At 35.1% G+C, this 19,305-nt stretch overlaps 1 protein-coding gene across 1 annotated transcript in view; it reads right to left on the bottom strand.

Annotated features, from left to right (window-relative positions):
* Positions 1-19,103, bottom strand: part of LOC145691598 (uncharacterized) — a 91,929-nt gene extending 72,826 nt beyond the window's left edge. The window contains exons 1-4 of the mRNA XM_081767001.1: positions 18,878-19,103; positions 13,057-13,084; positions 8,735-8,760; positions 741-905 (exon numbers count right to left, since the gene is read on the bottom strand). Coding sequence (XP_081623127.1) covers positions 741-905; positions 8,735-8,760; positions 13,057-13,084; positions 18,878-18,931 — 273 coding nt within the window. The 5' untranslated portion in view covers positions 18,932-19,103. The remainder of the gene's footprint in view (positions 1-740; positions 906-8,734; positions 8,761-13,056; positions 13,085-18,877) is intronic.
* Positions 19,104-19,305: the final 202 nt, after the last annotated feature.

The raw sequence follows: 19,305 nt of genomic DNA, 5'->3' as shown, positions 1-19,305 counted from the left end.
TATTGTCTAGGGCCTCTTGTTCCACATTTCGATTATCTTTTATCTATTTGAAGATATCACATAATTACTGTAAAATTAGCGGTATTTTAATTTCGCCGTGATGAGGCCTCTTAACTTCAATAACCAATAGTAACTACGTTCTCCTGCGTCAAGAACCTTTCACTACTCTTGCCCCATAATTTCAATCTCTGTACTTTCCTTTGTCCGTGCTTTGAGAGACCAGAGCGGGTATGAGTGCTAATGATAGAACGTACAAGCCTTTGTCCTGCCGGAAGGCTCTTTCAGAAGGACTTCTGCACACGAGCCGCCGTCCTGCAGGCAGGATGCACCTCCTCAATGGAAAGAATGTGAGTTTATTCTTCCGGAAGGACGGAAACCTTCCAGCAGTACGCATTTTAAAATATACAGTAAACAATATAAGAGTTGGTGTAGTGTTTTCCAGTTATCAGCGACATTCACTCTACTCTGCACAGGATTGGTGTTTGGTAGATCAAAAAAGGAGCATAAACGTACACACGATTACCTTTAGAAAACAATTCGCCATTATTGAACTAACACTCTTACCATCATGATTCTCTTTTGCGCTAAGACTAGGTTTCATGCTCTTACCACCAGGAGAGCTTTCTGTCCTGCTGGATGTACACAAAATACTATAATTTATAGATAAACATGGTAGGACTTTTAAGACGTTACGTTCTGCCGAAAAAGCGTTGTACGTTCTAAGGTTAAGAATTACGTACTTTGTTTGTGTCCCTGCGTCGTCTTCCTCCTCCTCCTGCCTTCTCCATTTCCTTCTGAGCTTGGTCTCCCCATTTGCTGGGATCTTGATCACCACCACCACCACCTTCGCTCATTTTCTTTGCTTCTCCCTCAAAATCTGGTTGCCCCTGCCCCTGACGTTTTACCTAAATCAACGAAGCTTCATTAGTACTACAAAACCACACAGACAACCAAAGCAGAAAATAAAATTAAGTTAGATTTTCCACAAATAAAATATCCTTTAAATAAATATTTTTTTAAAAAAAGTTAAACTAATATACAGGGTGTTTTAAAACATCACCGACAACGTTTGGGAGGTGATTCCTGACACCAAGATAAGACAAAAAGTATATGCCAAACTGTGTGCACAAATACTTCCCTTCGGAGTTATGGGCTGCCGAAAACATGAACAAATGAACTTTAAAGGTCCATAGCTCCACAACTATGGGACCTACCATAGTCAGGTCAAGACTTTACTTAGGACCTAATATGTACACTATCCAAAATTATATGTTTCAGAATCCTGAGGTACTCACGCAACATTTTTTTATAGAGGGAGTTTGGTTGCGGGCATATAATTTGAAATATTCACCAACTATTACCTGTATAAAATTGCTGCATGAGTACCTTCGGATTCTGAAACATGTATTTTTAGATAGCAGACATATTAGTTCCTAAGTGAAGTCTTGACCCAACTACGGTAGATCCCATAGTATTGGACATCTGGACCTTTAAATTTCACTTTTTCATGTTTTCAGCAGCCTATAACTCTGAAAGCAAGCATTTGTGCACTCAGGTTGGTCTATAGTTTTTGTCCTATCTTGGTGTCAGGAATCACCTCCCAAACGTTGTCGGTGTTGTTTTGAAACCCCCTGTACAGGCACGCTAGTATTTCGTGTACGCATTGGTATGGACAAGGTGAAAAGGACAAGTGAAAAAAATCAAAATATGAAATTATAATAAAACATAAACATAATTCGTGGGTGAATTAATATAATTTGTTATATATATAAAGGTCGGCCAAAAAGGACCGCACAATAAACTGTCGCTCACACCAGTAATGATAAGCACTAGAGGAATGCAATTTTATAGGTAGAAGGATTCACACATTGGTCCTATCGAGAGGACATGGTAGTTCAGTGGAAGAACCCTTATCTCTGGTACAAGGCGTCCCTGTTCTATCTCAATCCAAGTGAATTTGTAGTGGGTGGACAACATCGTGTCCTTGGATTTTCTCGGCGTTTTTCCGACTCCTGCCACATTCTCATTCCACCAGTTATTTCATAATTAAAATTTATTGATTCATTTACCTCTTTTAGCTCAAAGGATATGACTGTGGAACGTGAAACTAGAAATTTCATTCCATTTAATTGGTCCTTTGGAAAATTCGCTCAATATGTGATCTATTTGCTTCACTGACTATACGGGCATGTTAATTTTCCATGACACAGATACACAGTTGGTAATTACATCACTTTTTCATACATACACTGAACTCGTTGTCATTTTTAAAATGTTTCCCACACAAATGAGATTTCAGTTGTTGGAACAAATAGAAATCCGGCGGCACTACGTTGGAGTCTATGGGTGTTATGGTATCACTTTCCATCTTAGTTTACGAAACATCATCACACACGTTCTTCCTGATTTACATAATCTCCCATCGAACCCAGCCGGTGGATTAGCGTTAAAATAGATGATTTTGCCATGCCTGTATGTTCCATGATCTGTCTTTTTGGATGTGTTCTTCAAATGACTGATGCATTTCCATGGGTTGTCACTGTTGACAGTCGATATGACTAGTTCTGGATGCTGCTATCAACACTCCGAAACCTCTGAAGTCATCGACAATCATTACTTCAATTCATTGTGTTGTCCCTATAGAATTGCAACAGCTTACTATGGATTCGACGTTGCTGAATCATCTCGGATTTTTATACAGAAATTCTACTACTGCGTATTACAGTAGTACGTATAACGTTGATCATCTATGGTAACAACTTAAAGTGAATCGATGTTGCAGAGTCATCTCCGGGTTTTTACAGAAATTCGATGACTACATGTTGGTGTAGTAGCTTGTCACGTTGATCATCCATGGTGACTTGCGTGCAACAGAGGAAATAAATATAAGGTATAGGTTAAGTGGTACAGGACCAGTGTTCCTACCTTTAAAAATGGCATTCCTTTAGCACTTATCATTAGCGAGCTACAGCGTATTGTGCATTAATAAACCCGCGTGTATAGGGGAGAGCCGCCTAGTTTGGACCACATCCACATATTTTTCGTACACACAAGAAATGAAACATTGGAGCATACGAGCATACGGAGAAAATAATAATTGAAATAAGCAGCCCAACGCATTAACATTTATGACACTTATTTATCTTACTCTATATCTCATGTTCTTATTTTATATTAGAGAAAAACACATCTAATCTAATTGGTTCATTTAAGAAAATTATTTTCATAAGTTGCAAAATTTCAAAATTAAATGTATATAAACTATTTGGACTTAATATTCTTAAAAATATTTAGTAAGGAAAAATTCTATTCCGTTTAGAAATGAGAACAAAAATAAATGTTGCGAAACAAACAGATCTCACAATGAGAAATTGAAACGAAAAAATAAAACTATAGTCCTTAATACACAATTGAACTTTGTCTTTCGTTTTTTTTTAAAATCTTAGGCTCCTAGATTTTTGATATATGTGTGTATTCTAGTCCTGTTGAAATCGGTTTTTGAAATTTTGAATTTTTTTTTTGAGTTTTACGTCCCACGGTTATGCCGGTGAGGCTAAAGGAGACGGTGATTATGAGAAATGAATGAAATGGTGGAATGAAGAAAGTGGGAGGAAACGGGAGAACCCCGAGAAAACCCACGCACACGGTGTTTGTCCACCACAAAGCTCACTTGGCGGGAGCAGGGCTTGAACCCCGGATCCCATGCACCAGAGGTGAACGCTCTACCACTGAGCCACCGCGGCCCCCAAATCGGTTTTTGAGAAAAGTGAAATTTCATAAAACCGAAATGTCTGTTTTGAAAACTGCATTTGCGGTTTCGGTTTTGAAAACTGTATTTGCGGTTTCGGTTTTAAAAACAGCTTTTGCGGTTTCGGTTTTGAGAACCACATTTGCGGTTTTCGGTTTTCAGAAAACCGGTTTACTCAAAAACCGAAAACCGCAAATGTCACAAAAATTTGACAGCACTAGTGTATTCGTCAAATAAAAGCACAAATTTTATTACTATTGCTGGAGTTTCTATTATCCTTAAATGCTGGAGTTTCTATTATCCTTAAACATGTTAAGACACATTTTATCTTGCTAACGTTCTAATTCCATTTATATTTCTATTTTTTCCTCAAAAGCATGCTACCTGATGTTGCTTAAAGAACCCGATACACAATACAACTTTCATTCAGACAATAATATCAGTTTTGGTAAGCTAAAATGGTCATTTGGAATTAATCTTCAGTCCATTTTGCATTCGGTTCTTTTTGATTCATCATGGGGCTGAAAATAATAGCAAGATATCTCTTCAGTATTTTTCGTAGCAAGATACTATGGCTTATATCATGATATCCATACTTTAGTTATCTTTCATGATGTTTATGAAGCTGCTACCTAGAATGGACCGGTGCAACTCAAGAAACGTACAAAGGCCAAACCTCGGAAACTAGTAGGTTGAGACTGAAAGATATGTTTCTAACTTAACTTTAAACTGCAAACTTGAAATACGTACGTATTACATTGTAGCTAAAACAATACATTTGACGTTAATATTGCAATATTCTGTAGGTAGAATCAAAATAATGTATTCGGGAATTTAACCCTTCGCCTTTTTATTATAAAAAATGTCTTACATAAACTATTATACAAGTTTTTAAGTTTTCTCTAAGTCTTTGATCACTCTAAATTCTCTCAGTGAAGGTTAGTAATATTATATATACTTAGGCATAAAATGTTGCCTTCGGGTACAAAGGTTGTTTGTCTTTGCCCATAGTGGCCTCAGTTGGCATAGGTTATGCTCCGTACTCATAGCAACCCTGGAAATAACTATTAAAGGAAATCTCCGTACTCCGTGGCGGCCTCGGAAGAAGGGTTTTGTAAGTGAATGATCAGCACTGGCACTGACAACTTAGTCCCGTCGCTCGCTTATATAGCCATCCGTTCGGCCCGTGGAGGAGTTGTCGGATTTATTCGTAACTTTCCGAGTCCTCTTCGTTTCTTCCTGTCGTCTTCCACTGTTTGTTTATAATCATAAAAACACTGTTTATGGTGAAAACATATGGCTTATAATATGTGACGGGATATGGATCCTTGCAATATAAATTTAAAAGTTTGTAGTTGCCTGTAAATGATACAAATATAGCTTGCAATAGTACAACAAAAGATATCACCAGCCTCCACATTCGCTGCCGGACGAGAGGCTGTTCTCAAAGCAGCCAATGTGTCCAACTCTTACACTTAAAATAAATCCATTTTTCAAATTATTAACTGGTTCAACTACAGCAACCCTCCTATATTTTTCTTTCGTACGATGCGTACATTAACAGGGGGAAATTGTCTGACACACACATTTTTTTTTTTTAACGTTCGACCCTAGGCAACTGTTTTAATTTGGTCACAAGGAAGCAGGTTAGTTAGATTTACATCGAAGTTACACCACCAGAGTGCGATAATGTCATGCACCACCGAAGTTGCGTGCGATAATGTCACCTGGTAACGACCCGCTCGGGAGAGTAATACTCCCGGAAGTACGTTTTTCCGCGCGCTACTCTAGAGAGCTGTTTTACGCGCTATCCTAGCCAGTTGTTTTAAGTTGGTCACAAAATTTATATCATGAAGTACAAGGGGAAAAAACGAACCTATATCATTGAGTACAAGGGCATAAGTACTACAACTACTTATCTGCATAAAAATAAATCAATCACTTTTTAAAGTATTATTTTCATATTATTTTAATTTAATAAGTGTTCTAAAAATGTAAAAAAAAATTAAAAAATCTTTCCTCGGGCGGGGTTTGAACTCGCGAAAAGAGGATTTTATTACTAGCATATAGCGCTAGCCCACTCGGCCACTGAGGCCGACAACAGAAAGCGTTTGTTGTCTGCTATTTAAATGCAACGTGGCAAGAAGTGGATAACGCCAACCAATCAGAACTGTGTTTCTCGTTTCTACTTCCGGGAGCATTACTCTCCCGAGCTAGTCCTACCTGGTATTATCATGGGGGTCAAGGTGGAACAAAACGAGCCCTGAGGGGCTTCTAACCCTCTTCGCTCGCTGACACTCGCTCAGCTATGTCTCGTAACGTAAGTAAATCAGTTTTCGTGCATTATATATTAGGCACAAGGATAAATGAGTATTATTTTTTAATATTATTTTAATGATAAAAGTGTTATGAAAATTTTTAGAAATAAAAAGCTTTTGTTGGGCCGGGTTTGAACCCACGCCAGAAGCAGTTTTCATTACTAGCTCTGCTCTAACATGCTCAGCCACGAGGACCGACAACAGCGGGCGTTTGATTTGTTATATATGTATGCTACGTGGCGAGAAACGAATAACTCCAACCAATCAGAACCGTGTATTTAGCTCCTATGGCTAGGGTCGAGGATGATTAAAGTATATGCGTTTGGCACATTCTGAAATGTTGCCCCAATATCAACTTGACGTTACCAACTTAACATAAAGTTATATTGTTTTCAATCAATTGTACCAGTTGAAAGAATATTTTCAATATCACATTAATTATTAATGTCACAAACGAAGATACAGTAACACAAACGTCAAAACTATGAAAGCATCTACGAAAGTAATAACGCAAATAAGAGGGACGGTGCAACGCATGTGCAAAGTACTTTGTGTTGAATATTATAGTCATCATATGACATATCTGCAATCAATAGGTACCAAGTTACAAAGAGTTGATTTTTTTTTACAAATACTTTACTTCGAAGACCTCTTGGATAAGTATCAAATCCTATCACATAAAGGATTTTCGCTGGACCTGATAATCATAATGTCATTTACAACTATCTGATATCTTAAACCATTCCGGAGAAATGGAAAACATGGTTAGAGTTAACCATACTATTTTAAAATGGCATACTTCCGGGAATTGTCATTGATTACTTTTGCTTCCATAACATGACATCAATAATTTTTGGTAGTTGTAACTATAACAAGTTCCCACATTTACATAATATTAAGCAGAGTTGAAACGATTTGAAATATCAAATTGCTGTAAACAGGATTATGATCTTCACGTTTATTGAACATTACCAGCGAGAATAAACATTATACTTGTCCAAGTAGGTTTCCGAAATAAAAGACTTCTTAATAATGTCAAATTCTCAATCATTTGTAACTTGGTTTCTATTTATCCGAAATACACCATATACACCATCATAGACTATCTATAGACTATCTTTTAGACACTAAGACATCTCCCATGTAGGTATATATGAACCGAAATAAAATTATTTACTCTTTAATAGGCCTGATTATGGTTTTCTCTTGACAGTATGGAATGACAAAGATCGAGAAAGTGGCGAAAGGTAGAGAAAGGGAGAGAAATTCCAGCAAACAGCATGCTATGAAGAAGAGGAAAGGTTCTGGTTTAGAATGCAAAACATACAGAAGTGTAAAACTGTGGTATAAAAAGCAGTAGTCCCATATTGTCAGGTCCGTTAAATTGTTTTTAAAAGTCTATCTGGAGAAGAGAGACTAAACACTTTCTTCCGATTTTGGAACCTTGGTTTTTATGATCAGCAGAATATGTATTGGCAAGGACACATCAAATCTCTAGAAACTGGAAGAAAAGGTGACGAAGGAACCAAAAGTGACATCTGCAAAGAATGTAATGCAGCAAATATTACGCAAGCGTTGAAGAGACTGAAGTAACTCGTCTTAAGAATCATTGGAGCTTCATCAGCAGGTCACGAAGCAACCGAAACCAGAGGCAGGTCAAGAAGCAACCGAAACCAGCACAAACATCAGTCGGCAAGATCCTAGTAATGCTGTTGTTGTAACATTTGATCTACATTTGGCATTTTCCACACCGAAACTTTCTGTGGGTCCTGTATTTTACACGAAACACTTTTTACCTAAAACATCCATGTCTGCATAAAAAACAACAGAACATGTTTCATTTCGAATGAGACTACTGCGGATCGGAGAATGGATAAGTTTCTAGCTGTCTGTTCAAATATTTCAATAGTGTCAACAAAATTGGATTTAAAAAATCATTCACATCAGTGATAACTGCAGCAGGCAAAATAAGTCTTTGCTTTTTGCACATACCCGATTGAAAGTGGTAGGTTCCGCAAGTTGGATACACCATGTTATCATCGAACAGGAATTTTGACCAGAAGGAGAATGATGTACACAAAACATTTGTAGTTCTGATCACTGGGCAGAGATTGTTGGGAAATAGTTCGAAACGAGGAAGACTGCAAGTAGTGAAAATGCAGCTTGAAGATTTCCTAGTGTTGTCTGCCCTGTACAATACTGTGAACTAGCAGAAAACATACGAAGATAGTTCAGCTTTCAAACTACAAGAATGCTGCAGCTTTCCTTTCAGTAAAGAGGAACCATGTATAATGAGAAGAAGCAAGTGTTACAGTTGAGACAACTTCGCTTCCCTGAATATACAGAAACGTGGAAGATATCAGCAGTCATTAGTCATCAGATGGCTCTATGAGTGGATAGCACCAGTTTACATGGACTTTTATAATAGCCTAGAAGGTGAAGATAATGTGATTGAAGACACAACCTTTCTCCAAGTGTCGTAGAAGATTATCGGTGGACCTCTTCCAATGATCGATATTGGGGGGGTGGAATATCTTACGTAAGCATCTTTTTTATTATTGGAAATGAATTAATCTTTGTGTATATACTTTCCTCACGTTGGTAATATATATTATAAATAATAATAAAAAGTTCATATTTTAATATATTAATTTGTACTTTTTCTTACCCTATCAACTGCTGCAGACGCATCATCTGAAAAGAAGCAGAAATATAATCTAGTTAAATTTTAAATTTTAAGAATAAAGTTTTTATAATTGAAAACATTTTATTAATTTACTAAATAGAAAATTCATGATTTGTCAGGAACATTATCTTTCATTTGATGCTCTAGTTCATTGTCTGGTATTATTTTGAAAGAAGCTTTGGTTTCCATGATATAACTATTTGTATAGAACATTTTTCATCTAAATACCACACATTCTAGCTTTGGAACTTCTTGTATACAATAAAAGACACATTCTGACCAAAGCATATACTATCTAGTAGCGTTACAGTTTCGACAAAGTATCTTTGCCTTCATCAGACACATTATAAAATTCAATTTCTAATACTACAGCTTAAATACCATAAAATGAGAGGAGGTCACATCTATGAACCAATCAGATTTGTCCTTCAGATGTGCCAATTATAAGCTTAGCTCTCAAGTGAAAGTTGGATCATTAAATGCTGCACATGTTATTGATTAAAACTTGTTAAATATGAATGAAAGAATCTGATTGGTTCACAGATATGACTTCCTTTTAATTTAAGAAGTATATAATCTGTAGCCTCAGAAATTGTATTTCATAATGTTTCTGATGAAGGCAAAGTTAATTTGCCGAAACTGTAACGCTATTATGTATTAGTTAATAAATGCATTGGTCAGAATGAGTCTTTTATTGTAAACATTTTTCAACAAGCTGTTTCCTAACATACACCAGTTGTGTAATAATACACAAGGCCTAATAACATTTTCTCAAAAGCGTATCAATATTTCTTAAAGGAAGACATGTTCAAGTATTTTTGCGCCTGAAAGCACTTTCTTTTTCTGAGTTTGGTCACGAGTTTGATTGTGCTGGGGGCCAATTGCGTCGGATATAAATCCGAGAAGCGATTTGAATCTCACTTTCGACAGTAGTACCCTTTCGAATAGTAACGGTGCTACAAGTATACGTTAAACTCTACCAAAGGACCAAACTCTATGTTAGGGACTTTTGAGACACCGTATATATATATATATATATATATATATATATATATATATATATATATATATATATAGATAGATAGATAGATAGATAGATAGATAGATAGATATATATAGATAGATAGATAGATAGATAGATAGATATAGAGGGTGTCCCAAAAGTCCCTGACATAGGTTAACTCTAATTATCAGAATTACAACAAAATGTAAGAGGCAAAACCATCTACAAATATGATGTTTTCAGTCTAAAGTGAAGGATTTTTTTTTTATTCGGAAATGCCCTTTCGGCTGTACACTTTTAATGAGCCCAATATTAAATGAAAACACAACTTTGCCATTTACCTGGACCCACATCTTATGAAAGAAGTTACTGTTTGAAATGGGAGCTGGTCATCAACGCAAAAGACAGTAACTTCATTCGCTTATGTTGTGGGTCCAGGTAAATGACAACATTGCATTTTCATTTAACATTGGGCACAAAGAGCGTACAGCTCAAACCTCTCGTCCGATTTAAAAAATAAAAAATCCTTCACTTTAGGTTGAAAACATCATATTTGGAGACGGTTTTCCCTCTTACATTTTGTTCTAAATCTGATAATAACAGAGTTACCCTATGTCAGTGGTCTTTTGAGACACCCTGCATATACATTATATATAAATATGAGAACGTTTGTCAAATTTCAAGTCAGTGAAAATGAATTTTTTTTCGGTTTTATATCCATGCTTATGTATTTAGGTTACAGGACAAAATCTTGCATCGTTTCGCCTAATCCTTTTCTTTTGATCAATATCTAATGCAGTTATGACATAAAAAATGTCTAGGATTTCTATCAATCATCTTAGGCGAAATAAATATCCTACTTTTTCCCTAATCCTCGTTTTCTCTAAAATTGACTATAACTAAAACATCCTGCAAATTGAGGGAAATTACAAGTTTTGGAAGTGGAATTGTCGCTTGGTAGCTGTGGGCCATATTCATCTAAAATAGCTGTGCAAAACATGGGTACCGTTAGGTGAAAAAGGAAACGCTCGTTGTTGGAAAAGTTTTGAAACAGTTGTAATACAGTCATTTTCTCTTTCTATTTGGAGTATGTTATCATTAGAGTACATTATCATTAAAGGTACTTTCCATTTAAAATTAACGATGCTACTCACAGAAAACTTTCAATTTTATTAAAAACATGCTATAAAAATAAATATACATTTTGATATTTATTAATGATAATGGCAGTGGCGGTTCTAGAAGGTCAAACGTGGGAGCTTCAAAAATATATAAATATTTTTTTTTGTCACTCAAAATTAGGGGGCCCTAGGCCTCTTGGCTCCAGGCTAGAACTGTCACTGGGTAATTGTAGAATGATAATAGAAATAATACGTATATTTTAGTACTAGCTTTATCTTAATAGTGGCGTGATCATCGTACAGTGTCAATTTTAAGGATCACAAAAAAATCCGATTTTCTTGTAAACTATACATGAAACTTAATAGTGTCATATCATATTTTCATCTCAATGATATCTTACTTTTGAAATATACCTCATTTATGGACGCTTTTTTGTTATATTAATAATATTGTATATACAAACTATCTATTAAAATGCTACAATAGCAACACAAGCGCCTGAGCTTCAAGCTATAACTTTGGATTTTAAACTCTGATTTACGGTTATTTGTGATTTCACGCTTAACAAAGACAAATATTTTAAAGTATGTGTACTTTAAATAAATTATTTTAAATATACCTTTTTTTAAGTTTATTTTTTAAATTATCGTTCAAATCCTTTGTATTTTAAAAAGCCTTTTCCAAAATCAGTGCAAATGAACTGTGCTGCCATCTTTGAAGTTCTTTTAAACTATATGTTTGTGGACGTTTATATGTTTGTGGCCAATCCTTTCGACAATGAGATCTCGGAATCTACAGGCTCTAGAAAGATGACGTTTTCACTGATCGATTGCAAATTTTATGTAGATTGTCCAGTTTTAATTGAGTATTAAAAAAACATGGCCATTATTTCTTTATTATATTTTTACAGGTATAGTGTAAGTGTTAAGATTAGAAAAAAAAATTAAAACATCATATTCTACGCATTATAGATTCCAATACTACATAATTGTATACTGGGCTTGCATGTCTCTCAGGCGTTTGTTTCATTGCCAAATGATACTGAAAAGCGAAGGATAACCAATTCTTCACTCTAAGTTGAATCTTTATTGTTTGGAGTGTTTTGCCCAATGAAGACCATCTATCACTGACATTATAATTAATTGTGTGTGTAATGTATTTATTACATAATGTGTTTATTACATACTGCATGCACATCAATTTAAAACTCCAACCGGAAGTAGGCTCAAATCTTGGAAATGGTAAGAGATATTGAAAAAGTAATCGAAAAAATCTCCCCTTTGTGGTATCTCTTGCCAATTTTCATCAAGACGTCTTTCACTTGTGTCTGCAAAGGGACATGTACAGATGTGAGGAATAACAAGGAGATTCATGCTCATATGTGAACGACGCGCTGTATAGAGAGCGCAGGTTCAAGTAGTCAATATATTAAAATACTAAGTTTATACCGTTTGTTTGTCTCCAAAGAAAAGTTTATATGTTTGTCTCCAATCCTTTCCACAATGAGATCTCGTAAACCACAAGTGCTAGAAACATGCCGTTTTCGCGGTTCGATTCCAAATTTTGTGTAAATTGTGCAGTTCTAATTGTATATTAAAAAACGTGGCCGTTATTTCTTTATTACATTTTTTTAGGGGTATACTGGGTGTTGAAATTTTTTAAAAAAGTAAAGCTTCATATCCTATGAGCTATACATTCCAACACAACATAATGTATACAGGGGTTGTATATCTGCCAGGCGTTTGTTTCATGGCCAAATGATAATGAAAACGAAAGGTAACTAATTCTCCTGGCTAAGATAAATCTTTATTGTTTGAAGTGTTTTGCCCAATCAACACCATATATCACTGGCATTATAATTAATTGTGTATGTACAGTAACATATTTTCTTGTTACATACTGCAGCCAAGAAGAAAGGAAACACTGATCATACATGAATTAGAAACTCCATGTAGGCTCGATCTCAGTTTGCTCAAACTTACAAACGGTGTCAGATATTGAAAAAAAATAATCCAAAAAATATCCTCTTTGTAGTACAGATGTTATGAGGAATGACAAGGAGATTCATGCTCATATGTAAATGATGGACTGTGTAGAGAGCACAGGTTCAACTACTTAGTATCAATCATGCTGAAAGCTCTAATAATCTAACTCTAACTAATAACATAATTGTTATTACCTTCAAGCGGAACTGGGTTTGCGTGAACCTGAAACAATAAATAAACCATATTATTATTTTATATTCCACATATTTTTCACAAAGATATATATAATTAGATAAACTCATGCTCTGGTATTCGAGATTTCAATGGATTTATACATTTCATGGCTTACACATACCATAAAAGTAATTTTTCAACATCTGTTCAAACGCTCTTGCCGATGTACACTCATGTCCAAAATGATTGTCGCATATCTATTATGTCTTTATGTAAGAAAATAATTTTATAATGATTTTACAGGGTACTTTTAATGCTGATACTATGTGTGTAATCGCGAAATGTATATTTGTGCTAAATTTCATAGGAAAAGAATTATAAATACGAAAATTAGAATGAGTAAAACAAAATGTTGCTAAATGGGCAAGAAAGTTTTATTTTCGTTTTATTATTCTTATTTACTGCTCTTTTGATATGAAATTTGATACATACATGTCTTTGAAGATTATACACTTACTAACATTATAACAAATACCGGACAACAATATCAACTTACTAACATTATCAAATTATATTCCTACAAGAACATATTTATAGGCATGCGACAATAATTTTGGACATGAGTGTAGATTCGCTTAGGGGCCACAACGTTCAAGGCATCTCAACCAAATTTCAAACTTAAAGTTTTTATGTGATCCTTCAAAGAAGTTTGTATTTCCTTAAATTAAGAGTATTTCACTGAGTAGTTCACTTAGGAGCCACAACATTCAAGGCATCTCAACCAAATTTCAAACTTAAATCTTTTATGTGATCCTCCAAAGAAGTTCGTATTTCCTTAAATTAAGAGTAGTTCACACTGAAGGCTGTAAAAGCAAAATTTGCAATTTTCTCAAAAACGGCTCGAATAATTTTGTTCACATTTCATAAATCTAGCTTTCAACTACAACTCTATACAGTAGTATAAGCAAAGTTTCTGGAAAACAATCGAGAAAGGGTAGTTTACTCTTCCAGACGAGTTTCTTTTTGGACGATTTTCTGAAAATTGACTCACGTAATTTTGTATATATTTCATAAATAACTTCTGAATATTAACTAAGTCATTAGCCTTCAGAAAATGTACAAGGAGTATTTATTCTTGGTGTTGAGCTTTCTTTCGGACGATTTTCTAAAAAAAAAAAACGACTCAGATAATTTTGTTTATATTTCATAAATAACTTGACAATATATTATAACTCATTTGTGCTGAAAAATGTACGAAGGGTTGTTTATTTTTGGGATGAGATTTTTCGGACGATTTTCTTAGTATTGAGTCATGGCATTTTGTTTGTATTTCATGAATACATATTTCATTAGTAACTCTATAATATCGTGTATATTATTCCTTATCAGAAAAATCACAAGGGATAGTTTACTCTTGGGAATAAGTTTCTTTTCTAAGGATGCACGCGAGACGAGACGATATGAGAAATGGAAAAGTCTCGTCTCGTCTCGCAGCCTCAAATGTTGGTCTTGTCTCGCGTCTCGTCTCGTCTCGCAAATGTGAAGTCTCGTCTCGCGTCTCGCATAAAACTTTGAGTCTCATCTCGCGTCTCGCCCGAAACTTTCTCGCATGGTCTCGCAGTCTCGCGTATATTCTGGATCAAAATTTTGCAATGTGTTATTCTATGGCTGTTAATGAATGGTGATGTGATATTCTGTCCGAAGTCAGGTATTTGACCTAAAAGTCTCTTGGCAAGGTGAATCCATGGTTGTTTGCCATTGCTTTCCATGGGATGAATGTTCATAACATCCTAAGGGGACGGAACCTAGAGTTCAACATGGTATCCAAACTTGTGTCACCTCCGCTCCAAATTAAAAGAAAAGTTGTGCTGGAATTTGATTGCTGGACCATTAATTTTCGTCAAATTAATAGCATAATTTACAGCAAAACCAGCATAAATTGTTGCTGGATCCAACAATGTTTTCCAGCTTAGAGGTGTCCAGCAATATTTGGCTCTTATAAAATATCGTTGCCACTATCAACATTTACACGTTTTGGTCGTTTCCTTGAAGGGTGATTTTCCATTATAAAGATGTTTTATACCGCCAAAAGCGCTTGTAGACAACAAAAGAACTCCCCACAACACGACACGACCCTATTCTTTCGGTTCGTTCGCGCTTGTAGCAATGTTGCATTATCGCATTTTATCAACTTTCGCCTTCAACTTTTATAGTGTTGCCAGATCTAGAAAATAAAATTACTGACAGATATAGAACCATTCCTACCATCTCTCATGAAACCTATAGGGCCATCCTACGAAACCAGTGTTTGAATTAAACTTCCATACTAGAAGGGGATGTTTTTGATAAATATATAGAAAGAAAATACTTATTCCATGTAAAAATATGTTATTTCTGCGACCCGGGCCGGGGATAAACTTTGACGAGAGGGGATTTCCCCGCCATTCCCCAACATTAATCGCTAGTAGTAATGTGAAAAAGACAGAAACAACAGAAATATCACATTTCGCAGCAATAGGGAGTCTTATTCGCTTTTCAGACCAAAAACAGAAGTTCATGTATTCGTGCGCGCCCGCGTGTATGTGTTTGTGTCGCAAAATAAAGTCCTAAATCGATGCTGTAATAAATTTCCAATTTACAAAGATTTTCTTTTTTAGAAACTAAAGAAGGCTTTAATTCTGAAAATTAACCTTGATTAATAATAAATCTCATAAAATGTCTATTGCTCCAATCACTTTTTTGTTCCTGAAGGCATTAACGCTCAACTTAGAAAACTCAATAAATTTAAAATCACTAAATATACAATTAAATGTTGCGAGACTGCGAGAATTCTCGCGAGACTTCTCGTGTGAGACTTAACCGAGTCTCGTCTCGCGTCTCGTCTCGCGTCTCACTTTCGTCTCATGTGCATCCCTATTCTTTTCCCTTCTTAAGGATAATACAAGCATTTCTAGTCATATTTCATAAGTAAATATTACGTTATTATTCTCATAACATTACATAAATCCCTTCCATGAGAATATTAACAAGGGTTAGTTTACTCTTGGAATTTTTTTTGTCACTTTTGTAAAATACCTCATATGTATTTTTTTAATTTTATAAAAAAAACTAGCCTTTGGCTCCGCCTGTTTGCTCGGCGTACGGCCTCGCATTTCTTATCTATCGCCCTTTGCATCAACAGTGAATGTCATGAACTTGCTTTTCATATTTCCTGAACCTGCCCATCCGGGGGCTTGGCCCCCACACACTGTCTTTGCTCGGCCTAGGGCTCGTACCTCTTGAACCCACAATTCTATCGTTTCTTTTCCTATTTCAACTATCTAAAAGATAAGACTTTCTATCCCAAGTATATGCACTTTTGGCAATTTTCCTGTAGGTTAGTCCTGGAAGACTACAATCATGCCAAATTTCATCATTCTAATCCTGCCGGAAGTGCCTAAAAATTTTGGGGTATAGATGACGTCCCATATAAATAACATGGGAAAGATTATTTTAGTTCCCCATAAAACCACTTAAAGCTCGAAATTTGTATTTTTACTAATTTATTTAGAACTTAGGTAACGGTAATAAAAACGTACAGGCACAACTAATTTCACGTTTGTATTTCAATTCCAAGTACATACATATGAGATTATAGGTCCAAAGAAAGGCCCATTTAAATAAAATGGGGATTTTTTCATTTCCCCTAAAACCCCATAAAAATTTAAAATATTTATTTTTGGCAATTTTCCTATCAGTTAATTCCGGAAAGCTACAATCATGCCAAATTTCAAGTTTCCACGCCAACTGGAAGTACCTTTATAATTTATGTCAGTTCATGTAGCTTTATATACTATATATATAAGTTATTTCAAATGGAAAAATCTAGAAGGGGTAGTTTACTTTTAGGGATGAATTTTCTTTCCGTGAACTTTTCTGAAAACGCCCTAGAATGTAGTTCATATTTCACAACAAAATGCTTCATTAGTAACTGCTGCACAATATTAGTTTAAGAAATGGCAGTGAGAATGGCAGTTGAGAAATGGAAGATCATTTAAAAGCAAAAGCTACGAACCACTGCACTAAAGTTTCTCGCTCTAATTTCTTAAAAGAAATCACGTTATTTTGAAATTATTACTGAAACATTTATTCATGAAGTACAAAATTAGCTTTTGGGAAATCTTCGTTTGAAGAAAACTCAGCCCCAAAAGTCAACTACCGTTTGTTGAATTTTTTGTGATAAATCACTATCATATATTATTTAGTAGGCTATGTATGAAACATTTGCTTACGAAATAGCAACAAAATCACATGAGTCGTACTTGCCGAAATAGCAAAGAAAAAGTTATTAATGAAAAATAAACAAAATCCCTTGAGTCGTTTTTGACTAAATCATCAGAATTCACCTCCAACAGTAAACTATCCTTTGTGGATATATTCATGAGAAATGATGTAACCAGTATTCTAGGGCTATTAATTAAACATATATGAACAAAATCTTCTGAGTCACTTTTTTTTTTTTTTGGACAAATCATTGGTGAATAGAATAAACTACCCTTTGTGGATATTTTCAGGACAAATGAGTTATGCTATTTTCTTAGGATATTAATAAAAACCTACAGTATAGTATTTATGAAATATGATCAAAATCGTCTAAATAGTTTTTGGGAAAATCGTCCGGGAAAAGCTGACCCCTAACACTAAACTTCCAGCTTTTAAATTTTTCCTAGGAAAATGATTTGTGTCATATTATTAGTAGACATTGACTTATGATATACTAGCGTTAATTATCCGCTTTGCTAGGTTAATAAAATCTTCAAATGCACAACTCCTTTATACAACTTGAGAGGCTAAATTTGCCCAGTTGAGAGGCTAAATTTGCATTTAAACTCGATGGGAAGTGTCACTGTTCATCTCAGCAACCCCGAAAGCTACGGATTCTACACTATATTGATCATTTTTAAATATCTTCCCTCCCCCCCTAAATTGCATCGCCAAAGTGAAATGATAATAACTATCCCAGGCTGAAATCTCATCTATGAAACCCGGAGGATCAATGCCGCATTCACAAAAACTCTCCACCGACTTCAATCCTTAGCCAACTGGACCCAATTTCTACTTTGTATTCCGTATTCCTATTTCTGCGAGATCCATCTTAATATTGTCCTCCCATTTGCCCCTGGGTCTTTCTAATGGTCGCTTTCCGATAGGTCTTTCAGTTAACACTTTGAAAGCGTTCTACCTTCTTTCAACCTCGCTACATGACCTGACCACCTGAGAATCCTAGATTTGATGACCTTATCCATGATGGGTAAACCGTATAAATTTTCTAGTTCCTCGTTATGAAGTTTCCGCCATTCCCGTTCCCCTTATGGGTTCAAATATTCGTCTCAGGATCTTGTTCTCAAAATATTTCTAGTCTACTTTCTTCCCTCAGAGTAAGCGACCATGTTTCACAATCATACAGAACAACAGGCATGATTATCATTTTTATATATTTTAAGCTTTAAATTCCTCGATAGAATTCGCGACGACAAAATATTTTGAACTGAATAATAACACGAATTCCCTGCTTTTAATCGATGTTTAATTTCCTCATGAAAATCGTCATGGTCTGTTAATATTGATCCTAGATATTTGAAAGTATCCACTTGATCAAATCCATAATTTACCATATTACGATCCCGACGAATTTCCGTGTATTTAGTTTCCTCTGCATTTACTTCTAATACGTTATCTTGCACTATGTCTTATAGCAGTTATCAATTTTAATTGGCAAAACGGAACTTGTTACTCTCTTTACTTAAGAGTTACGTAATCAAACTATAGATAATAATACAGTAATTAAGGAAAGGTACTTACAATTGCTAAGGCGACAAGCACAACGGCGAAAGTTAAAACGCACAATCTGTTCATATTGTACTTCAGTTATAAGTTGCTTTCAAACAGATTTAAAAAGCGAGTGGCAAATCACGCTCCTTGTCTTATATACCCAAATTACGCCGTCCGGTGACTGGTTTAACTGCATTATCTCGCTTTGACCTCACATAGTATATATAAAAAAAACCGGTGAAGTAACGTTAACACGCAAACCTGGAGGATGTACAAAATAATAGGTACAATGAGAAAACATATACGTATACTTATTGTTGGTACTTGCTAAAATACATTTATATCTATATATTATATCAGTTATACCCTTGACAATTTAACGAAAATTGCGTGTAAAATCTGAAAGACCTTCGCTAAAAAAAATATGATGAAATTCTGGAGGATGAAGAATTAAAAAA

The sequence above is a fragment of the Thermobia domestica genome, chromosome 8, assembly GCF_964235325.1.
Source record: "Thermobia domestica chromosome 8, izTheDome1.hap1.1, whole genome shotgun sequence".
Lineage (NCBI taxonomy): Eukaryota > Metazoa > Arthropoda > Insecta > Zygentoma > Lepismatidae > Thermobia > Thermobia domestica.
The sequence above is the reverse complement of the archived record's forward strand: the minus strand, read 5'-3'. Positions and strand labels throughout refer to the sequence as shown.